At 34.6% G+C, this 24,173-nt stretch overlaps 3 protein-coding genes across 5 annotated transcripts; 1 reads left to right on the top strand and 2 right to left on the bottom strand.

The window, feature by feature from the left end:
• Positions 1–305: 305 nt before the first annotated feature.
• LOC132313425 (V-type proton ATPase subunit E1-like) lies at positions 306–6,563 on the bottom strand. Its single transcript, XM_059812181.1, has 6 exons — positions 6,266–6,563; positions 5,374–5,474; positions 3,659–3,815; positions 2,701–2,894; positions 2,009–2,108; positions 306–443 (listed from the first exon to the last, which is right to left on the bottom strand). Exons 1-6 carry the CDS (start codon positions 6,365–6,367, stop codon positions 408–410), a joined length of 690 nt encoding a protein of 229 aa, XP_059668164.1. The 5' UTR covers positions 6,368–6,563; the 3' UTR covers positions 306–407.
• A 1,213-nt stretch (positions 6,564–7,776) lies between these two features.
• LOC132313423 (acid phosphatase 1) lies at positions 7,777–9,824 on the bottom strand. Of its 3 annotated transcripts, none has more exons than XM_059812179.1 (4): positions 9,569–9,824; positions 8,891–9,272; positions 8,269–8,481; positions 7,777–8,170 (listed from the first exon to the last, which is right to left on the bottom strand). In XM_059812179.1, exons 2-4 carry the CDS (start codon positions 9,268–9,270, stop codon positions 7,993–7,995), a joined length of 771 nt encoding a protein of 256 aa, XP_059668162.1. In that variant the 5' UTR covers positions 9,271–9,272; positions 9,569–9,824; the 3' UTR covers positions 7,777–7,992. The 3 variants fall into 3 exon arrangements, with proteins under 3 accessions (XP_059668162.1, XP_059668161.1, XP_059668160.1); XM_059812178.1 differs by lacking the exon at positions 9,569–9,824 and adding an exon at positions 9,476–9,551 and having other exon boundaries at positions 8,891–9,291; XM_059812177.1 differs by having other exon boundaries at positions 7,779–8,170; positions 8,891–9,291.
• Positions 9,825–17,071: 7,247 nt separating this feature from the next.
• LOC132313422 (uncharacterized) lies at positions 17,072–24,038 on the top strand. The gene is made up of 5 exons (XM_059812175.1): positions 17,072–17,534; positions 17,925–18,030; positions 20,575–20,698; positions 21,766–22,683; positions 23,507–24,038. Exons 1-5 carry the CDS (start codon positions 17,360–17,362, stop codon positions 23,906–23,908), a joined length of 1,725 nt encoding a protein of 574 aa, XP_059668158.1. The 5' UTR covers positions 17,072–17,359; the 3' UTR covers positions 23,909–24,038.
• Positions 24,039–24,173: the final 135 nt, after the last annotated feature.

The following is a 24,173-nucleotide window of genomic DNA, read 5'->3' as shown; positions in this document are numbered from 1 at the left end:
TCTCCAGTTTGACTGGGAATCTACTTTTATCTATGGTAAAAGTTGAACCATTCTTCTCAGATGCTATGTCAATACTTAAATCACCTTGCACCAATGGTTTCGACTTAAAATAGGAAAATAGAAGCTTGAAATTTTAGCTGTTCTTGATGTGGATAACGATAATATATACACATTACTATCACTGGATACAGAGAGACAATGAATATTTGTGAATGGAGGAGGACGAAGGCCATTATTCATATATTTAACGAACAAGAGATCCAATTTATTACAAAACATATATAATATTAGGATCTGAACAGGCAAAAAAAAAAAAAAAAAAAAAAAACTGGGTCCAGGATGCCTAAAACATCCCCAAGAAAAAAACTTATGCAGGCCCCCAAGCGCAATGGAAGATTCCACATTGATCATGCACTCATTTTATTATAAAGACGCTTGCGTATCTGCATGGAGGTAAAAGAAAAAGTGAGAATATTAAGGAATAAAACCATAATTAAGTTCAATAATTAAGAAAACAATATAATGCATTTCATTTCTTCTTCGTTTTTTTGGTCCTAGATCTTTTGCAGATTTTCTTTTATTATTATTATGGAACAATATGTAGGCCACAATTCCAGTAGACAGATTAATCTAGATGAAACATAAGTTAATCATCAAGTGAAAGGAACTTTACAATGATGGATAGCCACTGGTCTGAAGCCGGAGCGTCCCTTGCTATAGCCCAACCAACCCGTTATTAATTAGCTATGTTCTCCATCCGAGCTCGATTGGGAAAGAATTAGGTGATAAGCCGTACATGGTTGGAAAGCTCTACAAATCTACTTTCCAACAAATGATGCGCAATTCGGAGTTCTCTAGCGGGAGTTATGGCTGTGTTCCCATAAAGAGTGTCATAAAGAGTGTCAGGGCTTACTGAGAAATCTGCACCCAAGAAATTCGTTACTCCTATCCTGTTTCCATCCAACTGGGCGTCAGCATATCTTTGTATCACTTTCGCAGCTGATTTCTATGTTTCAAGGCATCACTTCAAAACCTTTAAAGTCCTCTTGCCCATTATTTAAACAGACTCCGTAGTTTATATTTGAGTTAAAGAAGTCTCGTGTCTTTTCATTTTCTTAACTTGGTACTTGTTTGTTTTGAAAAATATTTGTATCTTTGGAATTCTACCTATGGCAGGGAGATTGTTCCATGCTAACTCTATTTTAGCACCTGCTAATGTACTGGAAAGTAACCTAGATGAATTTTAACATCATTTGAGCTTTTGGCTTGTTAGTTCTTCTTGTTATCAAAACAGCAGAATCCTTGGGTTGGGGAGTATCCTCGCTCTTATTCGTTGGGTGGATTCCTTTGGGTGGCAAGCTTACCTACCTTTGAGCTTACCTCCTATTTCTCCGTCTTTCTGGCATCATGGTCTTGAGTAAAGTGACCAAGAGTTAAGTTTCATATCTAACCGTCCAGGACTAAAGTTGTACTCCTCCTAGAAATGCAAATGATACCTAGGACTTAAGTTGCAGTTTCTCATAACAAACCATAATGCAACTTCTGGTGAAAACCTTGATCATCAAAGCCCTTTGTCTTCTCCACCAATTCTAGGGTAAAGGGCAGGCGTTTTACACGACACAAGCTGGCTACTATAGTGTATTTTCTCAAATTTTAAGCAGAATTCCCGCAAGCTTGAGGGGCAAAAAGAAAAAGGAAAAAAAAAATCCTCCGATAGAAAATTTAAAATATTGGATATTCTTTCTTTCATATATTTTATTTAGAAAAAAAAAATTCCTACGTTCGGAAATTTAAAATATCGGATATTCTTTCTTTCATATATTTATTTAGTTATAGTGACATGCCTTACAAACTTAGAGTTGCTACAAGATTAAGGAAAGGCCAAAAAGAAGTTAGGTGTGCCTGAGAGGGCGTAATTCGTTTTACATTGATATAAAAAAGAGCAAAGTTAAAGTACTTTAAGAATTGAGAACCAGTCAAGTTATTTTTACATGACGAGAATGCATACCTCGGGTAATTTTTGCCGGAAAACAACATCCAATCGAGCATCCAGAGTGTTCTCACAAACAATCTTCCCATCTTGTGAAGCCAAAACTACCCCTCCCGAGCTTTTCACCATTAACAAAGAAAGAGTAACAAGAAAACCATAAACACTATTAAGCACATGGAATAAAAATTAGGAAATGAAATAGTACAAAAAGGAAGAAGGAGAACAGATAGGAGCACATATGATGTATCATGCATACAAATTGGACCGTACAACATTCAGCAAATAATGTATGGTGCATTTTTTCAAAATAATAATAATAAAAATAATGTATGGTGTTCTCCCGTGCAAATGGCATTCATTTGGTGCATTCATAATATGGCATCCATTCCCATGGAATTTGAAAGCACTAGCCTGTCTCTGATATTAATGGACTTGGTGAAATGGGGCCATCAGCACCAAAAGTAGCAAACTCATCAATCACGAATTATTTTGTAATATCCTAACTGTGATTTTAAACATTTAATAACAAATTTTCATTTCAAATTCTATAACAAATAGAAGACTTGACTTTATATGTCATTAAGAAAACAATGGAAAGATTTCAATCCCAAAAGGATGACTAAATTAACCCTTGGATAATAAAATAAATTCAGTGATTGTAATGGAATTTGACTGCAGAAAGTTTTGCAAGTAGAAGGAGCAACAATTACCAAGAGAGACCGTGAGCCTCAGCGCTGCTTGGAGGTGGTGGGAGATATACAGTGTCAATGGTAACTTTAGGGGCAAGCACTTTCGCTTTCTCAGCATATTCTTTTTTGGCATCCTCCAAAACAGACCCAACGAGCTTAGCATCTATCTCTCTGCAACGCAGCAGCACTAAAGGCTCCTTCAGCCGTAGCAAACACTACGAGTTGCAATTAACAGATTATCAGACACAAACTAAGTGAAACAACAAAAAAGAAAAGAAATTGATTATTTTTTTATTTATTTGGAAGGAGGGGGGGGGGGGGGGGGGGGGGGGGGTAAGCAAGCAAGAAAAATGAATATTCATTATGACCTAACTAATAGGATCATGTCATGAGTGTCAAAAAAGGATTTGTCAGGCTGCCCAATATGGAAGAAAGTATACAAATACATTTCACAGAAGTTGAATGAAGCTGATGTATTGAGGAGAATTTTTTTTTTTTTTTTTTAATAAGCATGCAAGTTGAATTGCAGACATGGAGGAAAACAAACCAATTTAATGCCGGTTAAAGCTAGTTCTGTCTCAGTAATAATAATCCTTTTCTAACAAATTTCTTTCAGTAATTCGTCAGTATTATGTTCATAATACAACTCAATAAATGGACAGTCGACATTTTAACCAGCAGATTATCTCATATAAGTGAAGAATTTGGCTACATTGACCGTCAACAAAGTAGCAAGGGGCTGAAGGAAAAAGAAAAAAGAAAAAAGAAAAAAACTCAAAACTATTTATTTATTTGTCTTTGAAGAAAAAAAAAAAGGCTGCAAAAGTTAACTTTTTTACAATAATGGGTTAGTTGTTAATGTTGAAGGTCAATGATAGATTTCGCTGTGTGCAAAGTTCGCTTAACTCTTTGCGCAGTTTCATAATGAACAAAAGTTGTTCAAACTTGTCCACATTAAATATGGAAACAGAGAGGGCACCTGCACAATCAATCCTTTGAGAAGCTTCTTATAGGCATTTTTTTCATCAGCAACCTTCAGAAGCTCCTCGCTGGCAGAATCCTTCATGGCATTTACCACATCATCTTGTGCCTGAAGAACTTTGATACGGGATGCATTCAGCTGCATAGAGTACTCACTGCATGGAAACACTTTTAGCCACTAAAATTTCAAACTGACAATTTTTTAATAAATAACATAAGCAATAACAAATTACCATGTCACATCTTCAGAGTAGATAAGTTTAATCTCTCATTTACAGATAATCAGGGACGGAGCTACCCTTAGCCCGGGGGACATTTCAACCCCCCCCCCCCCCCCCCCCCCCCCCCCCCCCAACCCAAATTTTGCAAAATTAGTCTAAACACAAATCTCTCTCTAGATATACCCACCCCTCTCTCTCTCTCTCTCTCCCTCCCTCTCCATAAATACCGATTTAAATATATAACATTATTTCTATATATATATTTATACCTCTGTTCTTAGATATCATATATATATTATTAGCACAACATTACATTTTTTTTGGTCATTTAGGGATTTTATCTAACTCTTCGCTATTTTTTTTATTTTGTATGTTGTTTCCTATTTTTGTAGATTATGCTAACATGCTTTATTTGTTTGTTATGTAAATATAAAACTCTCACCAGTGAATTGTTGAGCATTGTGTGTTTTACTAAATACATACATTTGGGATTTTTATTCATAGCTCAATTTAGTAATTAATACTTTGATCAATTGTTTTGGTTTGTGTAGATTTAAATATGCTTATGTTCAATTCAAATGTAAGTTAAAAATCCATTTAATTTGTTAATGTTTGCTAGATTACATTTTATCATGACAAACGAATCTGTTATATATATATATATATGATTATTTTGTTTTGTGGGCAAGACAACATTATCTATTGAAGAATTTATCTTACTTTTGGGGGGCGGACTACTACTTACGGTGCATGGTTACTAAAGAACCTAAAAAGACCGTTAGATCTCATCATTGTGGCCTACTGAGTATCATATTATTCTAATTTCATTTTGGAATGAAATAGGTTATCTTAAAAATTCTTTGCATTGTAATTTAATTCTATATATTTGTCATGTTAGTTGAAAAACAAAATTATTTTATCATGTTGAGTACCACCATGAAATAGATTCCTGCAGGAAAAAATGCATGCTAAGTCTTTGCAGCTGCATTAATCTAAGATATCACTCTAATTCATTAAGAATAAAAATTCCAGTAAAAGACCAAAATACAAATCAGGCGTCCAATTTGTATTTATAACATCAACTATAACATGATTTAGACTCTAAATAGTAGTGAATCCTGTGATTCTATAACATGCATTTAAAATTAGATGACCCTACTATTCTACTGTTGCGAATCCACAATTTTATTTGATTTGCACCTTCCTCGTGTCTTGTGCCTAAAATCCAGAACATCTTGGTGCCTTACTGTACCTAATGCCTTTAGTATGAATTCAGCAATTCAATTATGGAAAATCAACATGGAAACTATGAAGTGGGAACCAATTAACAACATCCTTGGTTTCAGAAGAACTACTCTTCCACAGCACCATTGAACTCGTGCTCTAAGTAATTCACAAACAGGGTTTGAGGGGCATGATATAGCTCTAGAAGGAAAATTGGTCACCGATAAATACAGCACGTGATAAATGGTGGGAGATGTATAAAACTCACATTTTCTTACGAACTTCCACCTGCTTTGTTTTCCGCTCATACTCCTGCCTGATCTTTTTCTTTTCAGCTTCAACTATTTGCAATTTCTCAATGTTGAATTCCTGCAGGCAAGAGCCAAAGAGATGACCAATAAATCTTCGTGAAATTACTGATAATTAATTTAGAATTACCATATTTGTACAAATGTAAACCTAACAACTTTTCCACGACAGGCTTTGACAGATTATTACACATTATGCTAGAAAACTTTAAACATCTATCAAAGGGGAAACAAATTCAGAGCAAGCACCATCTTTAAATCTTCGACTTTCATGGTTATACTATCGAATGGTACTTTAATATAATTTTCCCTATATAGTCTATTAAATAATGATGCTGTTACTAGGTTGGTCATATAATATAGAGCCATCACCACTTACTAATATATATATATATATATATATATATAAAGAGAGAGAGCCATCACTAGAATCACCAAAATAAACATCAGCATAGTAACCAAAGCTAAAAAAATCACCAGAAAATATCCTGAAATCCTGGAAAAACAATTTAATTTAAACAAGTTTCAAGGATAACCAAATGACTCATATAAACGCAAGCAAAATTACTAACTTAAAATCCTAAGTAAAATCATCTATGCGCCATCCAATGCAACCATTAGTATCAATTCTGGAATCAAACATAGCTGACTGAACCCTGAAACGGGTTTGATTTCAGTATCATCACTTGCTTTCTTGAACTTTTATTTTTCCTCTTTGAATTCAGAGCATATAATTAACAATGAACGACTCTAACCAATTAAACACGGGATCATATAAACGAAATTATCCGGAAAAAAAAAAAACACCGTTCAGTTAAACATTATATGAATGAAATTAAACAAGAAAATAACCTCCTCAGCAGAAACAGAGATCTCGTTAGCTTTCTCTTCGGCCTCCTGCCGAATGAATCTGACCATCTGCTGTATCTGCTTCGAGACATCTGTATCGTTCATCTTTCCTCCCCGATTTCTAGGGTTTTTCTTGATGTATGATAAATGTGTATATGTGTGTGTTTGCGCGCGAGATAAACAGAAAATCAAAGGGAAATATATAAAGAGAGATATTAATTAATCACTACCCCGTAGAAGAGAAAAATAGTGAGATTGGGGGGACGAAAGTAGGATTCTATTTCTCGTCACCGAATAAGGAGAAGAGAGATAGACAACGTCTTGTAGGCTGGGCCCACCTATGTTTTGGGCCATTGCTGCGAAGCTTCTGCCGAGCCGAGCTCCAAGTCCGGTTTCAACTTTGAATAAGTCCAAATTCCTACCAATCCTACTAAGATTATGTTTTGTCACCAATAAGGTGTTGCCTCCCCCCGCTGCAGTGATGTAGCAATAAGTCAGATTATTACTCCGTACTGCTGAACGTGGAGAGAGTAGTTGTTGCTGGAACGATGACCGACACTTACCCAAAAAAAAATATAATAATAAAATAAAAATAAAAAAATGTAGTATGCTTTAAGATGATAGTTGCGTTAAGTAAGAATGCGAGAGGTAAGTCTAATGATTTAAATGATAAGTATATTATGGAATCAAAACATGTGCTATAAATATATATTAGAAAAATTCCTACTAATCCTCAGTCACACCTATATATATATTTTAGAAAAATTCCTACTAATCCTGTCACACCTGCTAATTGGTTTTAGTGGGCTTGGGCACATCCCTAAAAAAAACATCAAAAATTTACTAAAAGTATTAGATAGTTTCATTGGCAATTTTTGAATTTGCCCTTGCTCTCTCAACAAACCCATGTATTTCAAACAAAGTGTCCAATTGTCCATACTCATAGATGCAAGTTTCATAATTAAGGAGAGCTTTGCCCCTACGTATCATCTTTTACTGCATAGTTAAGACGCAAGTACATTATTATTGTATGGTTATATGCGTAGTATATTTTTTTGGCTGACTGTATAGTTATATACATATTCTTCTTCATCATGTCTATTTCTCCATCATAATATATATATATATATATATATATATATATATATATATATATATATATATTGGAAATATGGGAGTTAATTACATCAACCAGACATCAAAAAATTTAAATGATCAGTCTCATTATGTTTTACTAGAGAAAAATGTTGTTAACAAAATGCAGGAGAAATGTCTGTTACTTTTTTTTTTTGGATAAGTAAGATTTTATAAAAAAATCCTCAAAAGGAGAGCGAATCCCAAAGAAACAAAAAGTCACAAAAAACCTCAAGCTTTCAAAGGGTCAAAAAAAATAACAATCTCCTTGGAATGTTATTGTTTTTTAATAATTTCTTTCTTTGATTCATTGATCAGAAATAAAGTAATTTATAAAAAAATCCTCAAAAGGAGAGCGAATCCCAAAGAAACAAAAAGTCACAAAAAACCTCAAGCTTTCAAAGGGTCAAAAAAAATAACAATCTCCTTGGAATGTTATTGTTTTTTAATAATTTCTTTCTTTGATTCATTGATCAGAAATAAAGTAATTACAAGCTAGCAGCTAGGCAACACAACATAAATCTTATAATCATGCCACTTAAGGATGAATCTATCTCTTGTGAGCTAGCTTAATTCATTGGCACGTACTATTAATTTCAAGGAACAAAGTACATGGGATTAGGAAGTTTAAAAGTCCGATTGCCGATGCAATCTCCTTGAAGATCACTCCACTGATCTCCCACATTGCCCCATATTCTGTAACCTTCCCCTTCCAGCTGCTTCCGAATTTCGGATTTGTACACCACCGCGCCTAGTCCCTTGTAAGCTGCTGTTCTGAGGGTAGAAATAATATTGCAAACACATAATTGGAAATGAATAGAGAATTAGTCTTATAATTAAGAAACACCAGTCCCAAATATTATATATCTTACCTTAAAATAAGTCGCTCATAACCAACAAACCCTTGATTGTGCAGATTATCAAGAGTGGCTTGGCCTAATGTTTCATCATCTCTGCCCGTAACAAGGAATACCTTGAATCCACTTTCAACCAGCTTGTTGAACAATTCTAGAACTGCAGGAATTGCTGTACACCCTCCTCTCAATGCCCAAGCCTTAAACCCGTTCGGATCATAAGGGTCACACCTACACATTCAAAAGAAATACACCGTTATCGAACCAACTCAAGTTAATATTGTTCGGCCATTGAGTATGATCTTAATTTCCAGAGATTAAGTGTTCAAGATCGAGGTCCTGCTAGAAACAGTATTGTGAGTGCATATGATACAAATACGCATCCGAGCAAGGGATATAATGGGAAGTTTATATGTGTGTATGTAGGCGTGTGTGTGTGTGTGTGTGTAAAACTTGCCTGCACATATATATGCAATAGTGACATGATTTTTGTAGCACGAGATTTAACTACAGTTGAATACAGACTGTTTGAATATATATATATATATATATATATATATATATATATATATATAATTAAGAGTAATAGAATAAGGTTTAATAGTTAGGTATTAGGTGATATATATACACACACACGTACCCATATCTCTTTCCTTTGTAGTAAAAGATATTGGAGATGCAGGTGTCGTCAACATCTAGTATCCAAGCATCCAAACCATCGTGAGAGAGAAGTATAGCATCAATATAAGTAATAATATGGTCGACTATCAAGTTGAGGTCACGGTCATATTGGCCCCCAATCATGTAAGTCTCAATGTGGCGCAAGCACTGAGTTGGGATGGTGCGCCATGCACGTATGTTGTTGGCCTCCACCGCCATCCGCCAGCTCAGACAGTAGCTAGCTCGGTTGGCCACCGCCTCGCCCTCATATCCCCAGTGAGGCGGCTTTGTACTGTACACTGCCTTAGAAAATACGGCCAAGAACAAAAACACCAGTATCTCCCGAATACGTTGCATCATTCCTGAAATCATATATATGCTCTGTAAAACATTCAAACACAAAACATTAGTTCTTGAAACGTATAAAATTAATATTAGAAATTAAAAGCTAATGTTAAAGCATGAAATTTTTTTATGCCTATATATGGGCACAAAAATTTGAGAGATCTTAAGCCAATTTTTTGTGAAAAGAATGTGTCCCCCGAAGGCACAAAGAAACACCCACCCACAAGCACAAAGAAAGATAGCACTAGTTATCTAGATATACATATATACATACATACATATATATATATATATATAGGGAAAGAGAGAGTACTATTCAGTATGAGAGGAGATGGGAAGGGCACTTATGGAGGAGATGATTTGGCATTGATAGGAAAGATAGGCAACGGATGTAAGCAAAAGTAACACGTAAAGTGATCACAATTACTGTATATATATAAAGAGAAGAGGGAGCTTTTGTGGCAGGTGATGGCAAGGGATAACGTAAGACAGAGGGAGTTTGATCTATGTTAGCTAGGACTTGGGAGTCGTTTCCGGGTGGATTCTTTCAATTGAAAATGCTATTTTATAAGTGAAAAAGAAGGTCCACTCTTTAAGGGAATAATATTGGACACGTGTAAACAAATGTGCATGCGTGACAAAGAAGGTCCACACATGCAGTCATTTATGCTAATTAGATGTCAAATAGTTATTGCTTGGACCATCGTAATAATTTTTTATTTTGTTTTATTTTTTTTTTATGTTACTTTCATTGAAAACATTAGATGGCTGAGCTTTAGGTTTCTATAAGGAGTAATGAATCTAATTAATGATACCATTTTAATTTATTCCACAATATATATATATATATATATATATATATATATATATATATATATATATATCATACAATAGGGTTCCATTAACTTTTTATTTATTTATAAGGTAGGCTTCCTTCATCAATGGACTTGATTCTAGTCTAGCCATTCAATATTACTATTATAAACAAATTAAGAGAGAAAAATAAATTGATAGAAATTAACACGATTACTCGTCACACCAAACTAATATCCTTGAAATTTAGTAAGGCATTATTTATGAAGTTTACTTGGTTATTTTTAGAAAAAATTAAAGCACCAGTGCCCTCTAAATATATTTGCATTGTACAAAGCTAGGCTATCCTCCTATATAAATATATATATATATAGGAGGTTTGTTTTTAATGAATTTTCGAAAAAAAAAAAAAAAAAAAAAAAAAGAGTTTGTTTTTAATTGTTACCAGAAATTTGAAAGTGCGGTTGGCATCAGAGAGCAAAAATATAGTCGTGGATGGGTGAATGGGCAAGAGGAGGAGAAGATGACCGGCGGAGGAAGTAGTACTACTTGCAAAAGTGGGAATGGAGTCAGAGGGCATCAACTTAAAACAAAAAAGGTGGACTAGACCAACTGCGCGCCTTTAGATTCTTACCAATTACATGTGTTGGGGTACTACTCTTACGGGAAGGATAATATTACTTCAGATGATGGGGTGCATAATATATATATATATATATTGTCAGGATTTAAGTGAGTGGGTAAGTTAAAAAAAAAAAAAAAAATTAACAATAATTTTGACATGTCAATCAGCTGATCACCAGCGATAGGCCGTTAGCACTTAGCACCAACCATCAAATCAATAAGATTATAATCAAATCCATCACCAATATTCTGTTACACGCTCACTCACTGTGTGTAGTGCAAAAATGGAATGATATTGGTGCCACACACGAAAGTAAAAAGTTGATTCCTCATTTCGATCAAGAATGAGATTCGCAAGCAAGACTCAGTCTTCTGTAGATGGGAATGGAATACATGCATGACTCTTAGCAAACATTGGATTAGCATAGGGCACTGCCCACATTATGGTCCATAACATAATTAAATAAGTAGGATGTAGGTCACCATTTTTCAAAATGGAAAAACAACGCAATTGTCTTGTGTAATTGGACTAGATCATAATGCTTTTTACGTTGTACATGCACTCAAATTGTTTTTTTTTTTTTTTTTTTTTTTTTTTTATTTTTTTTTAATGTAATGTTTTCCCAAGAAACAGCATTTATAAAGATTTAACATCCTAATAAGCACAACTCATGACATGATAGGAATTCTGACTTTTGGCACTAACAAGCAAGATCAAACCACTTGGATGATCGAGCTCACCTAAATCTAAATGAGGATGTCAATTGTCAAAGGAATAATAATTAGAAAAGTACATGTGGAGCACACGCAAAAGTTTATCAACCTCACAAGTCAACCAATTAATTAATTGGTTGATCCATATACCGGTAGGATATGTTTTATGATTTTTATTTTATTTTATTACCTTAAATGATACTGTCTGAAGTCATTTAGCCGTCCCACGAATGACATGTATATATTTTATATCATCCATTACCATCCAACCACCTCCCTCCACTCCCACTACATGTGAGCATGGTGGATTAGAGTTGTTTTGTCCAATGAAACATCCACCGACCCACTTTTTAGGGTTGATGGTGTTCCAAAGTCTTGCTAGAGAGACTGAAACTACTATAAGTTGATTGGATAAATATGTTCAAATTTAATTCGTTGGTCAAGTGATGTCTGCTTCACGTTTCAAATAAGTTGATTAACTCATTTGGACTACCCACTCAAAAATGATCAAGTCCTCCTTCTCCCTAATTTACCCCAAAAAATATATATATATAGTTTGTTTTGGAATATGACATGTATCCAAAACAATTCTTTTAAACAAGATCCACATTTGAACTAATTATAGCAGTTAGCAACAATGAGATTTAAAAAGAAAATAAATAAAATGCAAGACCTAATAATTTGGATCTAAGTTACGTTATGTAAAGAATGATAAATCATTATTGAGTACGATCAGGACAAATTCTGGAAGTTGTGTGTGGGATTTTTTTTTTGTAATTTTAGAAGGGTAAAGTGAAAATTTTATAGATATATAATTAAAAATAAGAAAAATTAGTGGTATATAGTAGTTAAAAAAAATCAATGGGGACAAACTATGAAGTGGCTCCGTACCTGAGATTGTTTCTGACTGATCGACATTGTTACAATGTATCTGAGTTTGTAAGGAATGGGCTGCAAGCCTGCAACCCAATCCATCAATGAAACTTTCATGGGCTGAGGCACTTGTTAAATCATGATCAACTGCTTCAGTGTAATGGGCTTTACAGGACCCATTTGTTAACAATCCAATTTATATTTTGTAAATTACAATAATGCCTAACACACATGTATTGTCCGTTTGAATGTCATAAACTGCCATATTAGTCGCCTTTAATGAGATCTGCATGTCATTCACACCATATATAGAATATCATCATATACTGTCTCGTCAATTTCTTTGCTTTCAGTTTCGCTCATTCCTTTGACCACTCACATTTTAATTGAAGAACTCTATTCTCTCTCTCTCACACACGCATAAGCATGGAAGGCAAAATTACACACACACTGGTTTTTAATCTACAATAGTAAATTGTAAATACAAACCAGAAAAAGGTGAAAAGAGGTCGAAAATATAACTTTAAGAATAAGCAATGACACACATATTATGTGTCAAATAATGATTGGTCCGAAATTATTATGTAATAATTTTTTGTTAAAAAAGTAATGTGATGAGTCTCACCACACGCATGACATGATCACATCACATGATCCGACTTTAAAAAGAAGTATCATTACTTTAATTTATTTATTTATTTATTAATCAAAATTGAATCCCAATTTAATACATTCCTATGTTAGCTGAAATGATGCACTTATCTTTTATTTACTCCAAATCAATCGGTTTTTGGAAGAGAGTTTTTTGTGGTCCTGTAAAAAATACGCTGTTTTGAGTGTTTTGATTCTCATATCTCCTCTCCTGATCAGCTAAAAGGATACTATGTGATGATAAGGATGACACTTACACCTTATTTTGTTGTTATTTCTTTTTCTTGGGGCACACAAAGCACTGCATCTCATACTTCCCACATGGCATTGCCTCACCCTTTTTAAAAAGCTTAGCTTTGCTTCAAAGGAATTCCTGGTGGTTCACATTAATTTTCCATTTGGGTACCTTCCCCATCCAATATTTTACCCACAATACTATTTTTCTCTTTTACACATTTAGCCACAATATATATTTTTTTTCACATTTTTAACATTATCTACTTCATGATTTAGTCTTTAGTCTTTGTAAATCATTGAAAATAACACCCCATAGGATAAAATAAATATATATATATATATAAGTATATATATAAGATAATTATATTTATATACAATAGTGTTCAATTGCTCCTTAATGAGCAGGAGCAATATACTCACTTTTAATCATAGTCTTAGAATCTAATCCTATGACTAATTGAAATAATAGTTATTTTAGGTAATTGTCCTTTTTTTTTTAATTAGCCATTAATTATGAAATGACTATATTGGATATTTTTTTAAAAAATCAACAATAATTTTTTTAATCTGATTAAACTTTAACTATACCTCTTTCCACCACTGTCAGTCCATCACCACCACCCACCTCCTCCCCCACTGCCACGACCACCTCCCCCAACCATACTGCCACCCACCACCACCTCCATCATCACCATACTGCCACCCACCACCACCACATACACCAATAATTATAAGGACGTTAATTAATTTGTAGATTTGGTAATTGTTAGTCAAAAGTGTTGTGGTGTAGGTGGTGGTGGTGTGGTGGGAGAAGTGGTGGCGGAGTAAAGGTGATAGTAGCGGTGGGGTGATGGTAGTTCATTGTTGATTTTTTTTTTTTTTTTTCTTCTTTAAGAATGTATTTAATATAGTCATTTCATAATTAATGGTTGAATAGAATAATATTAATTTTCTAAAATAATTATTCTCTCCCGTAGCCGTTGGATTAGATCCCAAGGTTATGAGTAAAAATTAGTATATTACTCTCTATTCACCGGAACAATTGAACACTATTGTGAGAGAGAGAGAGAGAGAGAGAGAGAGAGAGCAACCAGTCCAGAGCTCTCTTCATCCGCTTGCCTTTCATTCAAGGCCACACACAAACACTGACACACATATATATGTAATCTTTTAGAAAGGAAACCAGAGGGAGGTGGGTAGTCCTACAGTCAAGATATGATAAAAGACCCCAACCATATATATAGAATGAGATGATAATTGCTCATGCTTTTCTCTAACTGTCAACTTTATAGAGGCTTACTGGCTTAAGCTAAAGAATAATCTTCCTAAATTTAATTAACAAATGCCCATTGTATTCAACATATAAAATTTTAAAATTGACGATCTGGTTCGGTGTCGCACATAATTAGAACTTCTACTATATCACGAGTTCACTGGGAGTTTTAACTATATGAGATTCGATTAGTATACAGTACAAATAATCACCATAATATTTCTGTTTGATTTTAATTGAAGGAATTGAATGAAACAGATGTGTATCATTGTATTTGAAGTATAAACACCCAAATGTGTATGTGTGTGTATATATATTAATTAATTGGGAGAGGAAAAAAATAATGGGATGGAAACGTCAAAGTCAAGAATATCAGTCCAGACATGATACATCATTTTAATATGCATGGTTCATAGCTAGTGTCGCATTCTTTGTTGAATGTTTGTTTCTTGAGGAATCAAAAGCAACACATGGTTATGCTGCTGAGTTCAGTATACCGACCCATACACATCGCACGCATCCTTTTCTCCTATGGTCCATCCACCATCTTAAAGTTGATCATAGTCAAGGACTACATTTATTGGATTGATTTTTGGTGCTACACATATTCAATATTCAATCTCACAATTAATTCATCAACCATATTTCATAATATGTAATTGAATTCAGCATAACTTGATAAGGTTTTTTTAATTATTCTTTCATTCACCCCGATCTCTCCTTTTGAAAGGAGAACTTCGTATCTGTTTTTGTAATTGTCCATTTAATAATTATTATTTTTATACGGCTCTTTCTCATTACAGTTATTGAATTGCAGAGTTTCTCAATTTATTTTATTTTATTGTAATTAAATGATACTTCAATTGTTTCATAAATGTAGGCGTTTTTAATTTTATCCTTTGTTTTTTTTCACACATCCATGACTTATAAATTACACACCACAGATGAAGTGTCGTACATTTAACACATTATACACCATAAGGAGTTATAATAACTATTGAAATATATATTTATTCCTTAAATTATTATAATATATATTTCAATAATAACAACTCCCAATTAAGCCCCATGTTTGTTGAACTATCAGTTGCATTGAAAATTATAAAATATACCATTTTTAATATATTTGAATCTACAATTTTCCTTTAACATTTATTATAAGAACTCTCCCTGTGTGGATCTCATATGCGCAAGATTTAGGTACACAAAATTCCAACCATCTGTAAATGGCAGCAGTGGCTAAATGTGCTACAGTTTGAAGGAGTGGTTAACATTGAAGAAGGAAATGAACAAAAAATTCAAATAAATAAATAAATAAAGAAGGAAATGTGCATAGGATTTGGATACGTGGGTAGCAATATTCTTATTATTATACCAGTGATAAAGATTGGAAGACTAACAGGTGGTTGCCGTGTCACTCAAATACACCATAAAACAAGATGTTAAATAAATTAGAAAACCAAGGCTTTTGTTCCACCTTTCTTCCCCTCCCTACCTTATTACCAATTGTATTTATACTTCTTGATGTCACCGGGCATTTCTTTCTTTAAAACCCTTCATACAAATAAATTTTCTTTTTTAAATTCATTCCGCCCCGAATCTTTAAAACCCATCATATAAATAAATTTTTTTTTTTTTTTAACTCGTCCTATCCTGAATCGCATCGAATTTAGAGTGAAACCGAGACGAAGCAATTAAATCCATTAATTGAGATGATTCAGGACTTTGCGGGTTAAATGTTTTTTTTCAAACCTACTCCTAATCCTATTAGGGTAATTTCAAATCCGTCCTAATAGGGATAGAATGGTCCCGCGGAATTGAATAAATTAACAGTCCTATTTATACCAAGTCAAGCAAAGCCCCAACTTCTATTCGTGGGCCATCAATCATCATGCATGGTCATTTTCCAACTGCAATGAAGTGCACAAATCACATGCAAACTTGGTAGCCTTATCGAGCAAAATGTATTTAAGGATATTGTACATTACCACTAGCAAAAAATCTATAAACACAGTGGACCGGTTGCCATGAGGCCCCTGTGATAAGTGGCATGAGGCTTTGACACTGATCTACATGACAGATCCTGATCATGATTACCAATTTTTGAAAACGTACCTTTTTTAAATTGAGTTTTTGAAAAATAGTTTTAAAAAATGAAATTAATTTTCAGAAACCGTTAACTAAATTCATAAACCAAAAAATTGTTTTATAAAAACTTAATCGAAAAAGCCCTACCTTCTTATCCTCTCTTGAAATTCCAGAATAATATTTATGTTGTAAAAATCTATATTATTATCAATTGAAATTTTTTCCAAAACTTATGAATATTTTTAAAATGATTCCAACTTTGTAATTGTGAAGCTTAGGACCTCAAAAAATTAAGAGGACAACTGGTCAATTATTTGGGGGACAACTTAATTTATTATTATTATTATTACTACTGCTAGTGCTACTTCGGAGTATTACTTATCCTGTACAAAGCTTTCTTGATCCTAGCGGTTTAATAAAAGCATGAATCAAGTGAGATTAGAATTCAGGATCCAAGACGGAATTAATGACACGAGCCCACTTTAGGGGAGGCTATGAGCCATATGAATATGATTACCAAAAAAATCTGTGCCATTTATGGCAAAGTAGAAAGAAAACCACTTATTTGGTGTAAATTATGGAAGAGGACCTCATTTTCTACTGCTAATAGTAGTACTAATAGGTTGTCTCAACTTCAACACTCGAGTACACATGAATACTCTCTCTCTCCACTCAAGCAAAGATGGAATAGTTGAATACTCTCTCTCTCTCATAACTTCATGACGTAAAAATCACCTAAAAGCTTCGTCTCTCTCATTGCATCTCTCTCTGTGACATTCACATGGTGGCGCATTTTGGTTTGGAGATGGTTATGGTGTTGCATTCTTAGAAATGAATCGTAGTAGTTTCAAGGGATCTGTGATCGGCGGGAGGAATATTACGGCCGGATCTCATCACCGCCGAGGTCTCAGTCTCAACGGAGTCCCCAAGGATGCGGACGAGAACTTGGATCTCTTCTCTAGGAATCGCCGGAGTCTCTCTGTTGTTTCGCCCGATGAATCAGACAGTACGATTCTTTGATCGTTTCACCGTATTTGATTTTCCTTTTTTTATTATTACTGTTACTAATCTCATTCGAAAATGTAATCTATATTATAACTATAGACTACAATTTAGTCACTTAGAGATGCTACTTGATATGTTTTGAGATTTGTAATTTTGTATATACTGGCATTGTCTCTCGCCGCAGAACATTCAAGACGGAGTCGTTTATAACTGGATGCCATTTGATCAGCAAACTATTGCCTGGACTATTTACTTGTTCAGAATCTAATTTATACTTGTTGATTCCATCTGATCATTTTTGAATTCGGAGTGTTACTGTTTGTTTTTTCTATTCTTCTTTATAATCAAAATAGTTTTATTTTATTTATTGTTTTTCACTACATGATTGCAGTTTCAGCAAAATTGGGCAAACTTTCTGTTGGATCAGCAAAATTGGCAAGGAGTGGGATAGATGATCTGTTGTCATCAACCGATGGGGGAAAACATGACTACGATTGGTAAATCTTCGACATTTCCTTGATTATTTAATTCCGGTGTAAAGTCATTCAACTTCAGATCTAGCTTCTTCCTGCTGATCACATATGTTACATAGTGTAGTTTCAAATCTTACTTAGCTGTGTCATGTTGACTTAAATGAATGCCAATCAAGAATGCCTTCTTATTCTGATTGTTTCAATTATATCGTTCCTCGCACAGTTTTAAATATCAGCTGATAGTGTCAATTAACATCTTCATGTAATGATTTGTTAGGTTATTTTACCTTCCTTTTTTTTTTCTGATAAGTAAATATGTAGGTTATTTTACCTTTATGTATCAATAAATTGGTAGGAATCTAAGTCATAACTTGTGGACCATTATGGTTGTCATTGCAGAATGTGAATTGACAAACAGGCTAAAAACCTGATAAACAGTAATAGTTGTGAATTTGTGTCCCATACTTCCTAAACGTATCCTAATTTGAAAATTATCTTTATATGCATCCGATACTTATCAGAGACTCTAAGACTTGTCAACATATATTGAACAATGAGATGTGACATGGGTAATAAAGATTGTACCCTGGAGTCTGCTCTTTAATAGCCTCTAACTTAGGAATTAGGATTAGGCATACGTAAGTTGACTAATATTGTGATTTGAAACCATGATTTATTGATGATTAGGTGAAACTCCACAAAGACAATAGTTTGCTTAAATTAATTATGCCAATGCCAGTATAATAGCTAACTTAATAAAAGGGATTTCAGAGTAAACTCTTCTTATGCGCGTGCATCGGTTTGTCATTTTGTCTGGTTAGCCATATTTACTCTTGAATGCTTATTTTCAAGATTTAACCTTGTTCATAGTTTGTTTGCCTAGTTGAAAGCATGGCTTTCGTGGATATAATCCACTGGATATATAGTAGTTTTTAAAAGCTCTTCTGATTCTTTAATTAATATGACTTTTGTCAATTTTATCTGGAATCTGAAGCTAATTGAACAGCTTGTGATACTATATACGATACAAAGAGAAGCCAAGCGTTTTCACTCTTTCCAGCACATCTGACTCAGCAAACCTGTAATTGCATTGAGAATGTTACCTTTACCCAATCCAATCTCCAAATTTAATTGTTAATAACAGTACTTTCTCTGAATGGTATGATTTATCTAAAAGATGCACAAAATATATATATATATATATATATATATATATATATATATATATATATATATGACCTCATTATAATTCTGGCACTTTGTATCAGTTGTGGGCTGGATACCATATTAGCAGAGCTAATGTTGAAGTTTCAACGAGAACTCTGTTTTCATGAGCTACGATTATGAGTTTGTCAAATCCTAGCAAGTGCTATTTAATAAGAAAGTAATTCTTTTTTCTGCTAAACATGATCATTGAAGACAATAAATAGCTCAATTTCTACCTTTACCCCATCTATCTCTTTTCTCCTTTTTGTTGTATATACTGATTTTATTTCTCTTTATAACTTGTGTTAAAAAAATAAAAATTTGTGAAACTGCTGTTAGATTCATAAATTGGGCGTGGCCAAAATGAATTTTTGAGATAAACTGTGCCAAGAAAAGAAATAATAAAATTAGAAGTGAATACATTCATGAGACGGTTGAAGTTACCACTAATTAAAGAGAGAATCAATTTAAAATGATCTGTCCATGTAGAGTGAAGTTCAACAATTGCAACTGTCAGAAAGAGTGATGTAATCACATTGAGAGTAATGCTGGGAGAAGGGAAGACCAGGACAACATGGTTGAGATATTAAAAAAATATGACATTTCATAGTTTAACTGAGGTTATTGCCCTAGAGGGAAATAACAAAAGAACATTCTTGTATCCGACCCCAAATAGTTGAATAGAGAAAGTTCGATGCAGTTAAAAGACACCTGTTATCAAGTAGAAATAGGCAACTGTATAGGATTTATTTTGAAGTAATAATCTTAGGATGCAACTTGATGGAGCATGGGATGAAGTTGTTGAGCAGCCTGGATGAACTGGAGCATAGGATGGTTGTTTACGATGTATACAGCATGGACAGTTCTGTTTTATCCTAATGCTTTTGCTGTTTCACAAAGCATTGCTTTTATTTTCATCTTGAAACACATTCCCATACCTATCTCCAGAAATTGTTCAAACAAAGTGAAACTCATTATAATGTGAATATTCACCAAATAGTGTTGAGCTTGAGATAGTTAAGTATTAAATTTGTTTCTGATTGATGATGTTGGAATCGAAGTCTAACTTTATGATTATTTATCATATTTTGTTTTCAAGTGTTTTGTTCGACTTTGGGTAACCTAGGTTTTAAATGTGGAAGTTGATCAGCCAGAGAAGAAAAAGAGTGATAGGGAGAATTTTTTTTTAGATATTTGAAGTGTAATCTAAAACTTAAGATTTTAGGTAATTTGGAAACTTAAAATTTCTATACAGGATTTATGGCACCTTGATGTTTACGTTGGTGAATATTGAACTAAAATTAGTATCTAGAGATTCTTATGCACTTCTGATTTATAGTTATTGTCCTTCTCTGTTACTAGGCTTCTCACTCCACCAGGAACTCCTCTTTTTCCTTCATCGGATGGAAGTGAGTCGCAACCAGCCTCGGCAGCTCCAAGAGGAAGTTCCTTGGTTAGATCAGTCTCTACAACTAAGTCTTCAAGGGTATGTTTTTATATTTTGTTTTGTTGAGTTTTGGTCCAAAATTAGATCTGTGCCAGTGTGTTTGCTTCATGGACCTACCTCCAGACAAATAGGAGAATTTATTCTTCTTGCTGCTAGAGGGCTCAGGAAACTGAAAATATGTATGAAATCGTGCTTGCTGATTCTGAAACCAATATATTGAAGTAAATTCATCCAATCCATATCAGTGTTTGGTCATTCATGAAGTTTGGCCTGGTTACATTGATCACACGAGACTCATTGACTATGTTCTTATCATATCGTCTGTTCAACTTTCCGTGACTCATTGTGAGAGTGGATTCTAGATAATGTCTGCTAAAAAACTACGACTGATTGGTTCCTCTTAGGGGATATTTTTGAAGGAACCATTTATACTGAATCATTCGAAATATCCTGTTTTTGATATGGCAGTTCCCTTGGAAAGTGTCAACCCACTCTGATGGTCCATGCTAGCCTGAATAAAGAATTTAACTCGACAAAGCCTAACCCCAGAATTAATCTTAATCATTTCATAGTTTAATTTTTGGGCAATCTAGAACAAATGCTAAGGCCAAGGCTTAGAAGAAAATTTTGAAAGTGAATACAATCATGGTCCTTTATGGTAACCTTTATGTCAAACTGGGTGTACTAACGCAATGAATTAGCACTGGTCATTGGTCTGGTTGACCAAGACCCAGCCTGATTCAGCTAAATCTTACAATGTTTTTTTGGCCGTATTGGATGAGTTTCACTACAGTTGAACCAACCCGGCTTAACCATTCTGACATGGGTTGGTGCGCCACTATGGTTTACCTGGTCAAACCAAGTTGTGACTTATCCAGTGATACCCCTTTATAGTATTATTAGTATATTGTAAAGCAGACATAATGCCACTTACGTTTCTCCTCATACTATTAAGATCCATATTTAATATATCTTTTTTATTATCTAATGAGCATATTCAACAATGATTTATTACTGGTGAAATGCTATTTAATATAGTATTTTTCCAGGTAGTAAAATTAGTTTGGAAGCTTGAAATTATGAATTACTAGTTTTTTCAATTTCAGTTTTCAGTGTCACAATCGGAGAGCAACCATCCCTCAAGACCAACTAGAAGCAGTTCAGTGACTCGCCCTTCCATCTCTACAACACCACATAGTACCTACTCGAACAAATCCACCTCAATACTCAACACAAGCTCAGCGTCAGTCTCATCTTATATTAGACCATCCTCCCCTGCTGCCCGTTCTTCATCTGCAGCAAGACCTTCGACTCCATCTGCTCGTCCAGCACTATCGCGAACCTCAACTCCTTCTAAAGCCCGTCCAGCCCCCGCCAACTCTTCCATTGACAAAACCAGATCATTCCAAAACTCAAGACCTTCAACTCCAAGTTCTAGGCCTCAAATTCCTGCCAACTTGAATACCACGGCCACTCGCTCAGCCTCTCGGCCATCAACACCCACTCGTAGGAGTTCAGCACCATCTCTGTCTCCGGCAGCAGGAACTTCATCCTCATTTGAGCGAAATTTGTCAAATGGGCGAAATGTGTTGCCCACATCTCGGCCAAGCTCCCCAGGTCCACGACTTCGTGCCCCACCACAGCCAATTGTTCTACCTGATTTCTCCCTTGAGACACCACCTAACCTGAGAACAACTTTGCCAGATAGGCCAATTTCTGCTGGTAGGTCCAGGCCAGGTGTGGCTGTTACAGGTAAAGGGAGAATAGACCCCCCAACCCCTGCAAATTTGCCAAAAAGACAATCATCACCTATTGTCACTAGGGGAAGACTTACGGAACCCACTGGAAGGGGCCGTTTGCATGCCAATGGGCAGGTTGTTGATCCATTGGAGTCCCGTAAGGCCCCCCATAACTCAGAGTCATCAATGCGGAAACCCGTAAAGAATTCAACAACCTCCACAGAGAGCACAGGATTTGGGAGGACTATCTCAAAGAAATCGCTTGATATGGCTATTAGACATATGGTATGCTTACTCTGTCCATCCTGTCATTATATCTAATTTTTTGGGCCCATTTTCCGAGATGTCTACATTTTCAGTTTATAAACTTACCACTTTTTTTCTGTTGACTTAATTCCATAAATTATAATTTGTCCTGGTTTCATTGTCTGCTCATCTTATGACTGTCAAGGTTGGTTAGAAAGTTGTTCTATCATATATCACTTGATCACACCATCATCACCACTGTCATAGTGCCCCTCATCTTTATCAGATATGCAACATGACATAATGAAGTTATCCCCATTAACAGCAACGTGATCATTTTTCGTCAATTGTTTGGCATCAGTAGTATTACCAGCTCTATCACATTCATCGTATCATTATCATGATGATCACCATATATTTTTTTATAATCATGACTGTTGATTACTGCCATTAGATTCATTACATTGGCATCTTAATTTGCCACAATCTGCTTCTCACCATAATCATTATCTTTTTGATAACATTATGATCATAGTCAGTTTGTCATATCACCGTGTTGCTTTACCATATCAATTACTGCAAATCTATCAGTGTGATGTCTAAGGGAAGAAAATTTTCCTGTGAGCTCCATTATACCAAATGTGACATTTGTTCTGAGTAGATAAATCATTAAATCGTCATGTCATCAGGTCGGTTCTTTTGTGGCATTCAAAATGATTTGGAGTGATAATGGCAGTGTAATATTTGGTAGTTTCCTGAATGTCGATGCAAAGTATGCATAGCATTTTTCTTTTCCCTGTTCTTCAAGACATAAGTTTTATGATATCAGTTCAATCATAAAAATATCTGTTTCATCTCATAGGACATAAGAAATGGTACCAGTAGCAGCCGTCCACTTTCAGGCACAACCCTCTTCCCTCAGAGCATTCGATCCACCAATCACAAAAGCCAACCTGGTCGTGCTTTAAGTGCTCCACCATCTGTCAATGGGAACCCTCCTGTCAGCAATAATGGTGTCATCTCAGATTACGGAAATTACGTTAATAGGTCTCCTGAAAATGGAACCAAAGAAGACTATCAAATTTCAGCAAAACTTACAGAAGCAGACATATATGAAAGCTCCCGTTATGATGCAATTCTGCTGAAAGAGGACTTGAAGAACACAAATTGGTTGCATAGTGTTGATGATAAGACTGATCAAGAATCCATATTTGACAACGGATTTGAGCCTCTACCTGAACCTTTTGGAATTGGGCCCTCGTAACATCTGTGAAGTGGTGGTGGTTCATGTTATTTCTTTATTTCAATATTTATATTTTTTGAATTACTTGGCTGATTTTTAAAGAACAGAATCTGTCAATTTTGCAAAATCATAAAATTGTGTCATTTTTTCTCGTTTGCTTTTGCTTCGGGTACCTGAACAATGAGAGGAAGATGACAAATCTGTGTTTTCTGCACAGAAAATGATTTATTCTTTGGTAATTCTAATGCAACTAAGAATTCAAGCATTTTATCACTGCACCGAAAAT

This window comes from Cornus florida, unplaced genomic scaffold, assembly GCF_030987335.1.
Source record: "Cornus florida cultivar Cherokee Brave unplaced genomic scaffold, ASM3098733v1 CherokeeBrave_3.0.0_Hap2_Chr06, whole genome shotgun sequence".
NCBI lineage: Eukaryota > Viridiplantae > Streptophyta > Magnoliopsida > Cornales > Cornaceae > Cornus > Cornus florida.
Note: the sequence above shows the minus strand (reverse complement) of the source record. Positions and strands in the feature narration are given on the sequence as shown.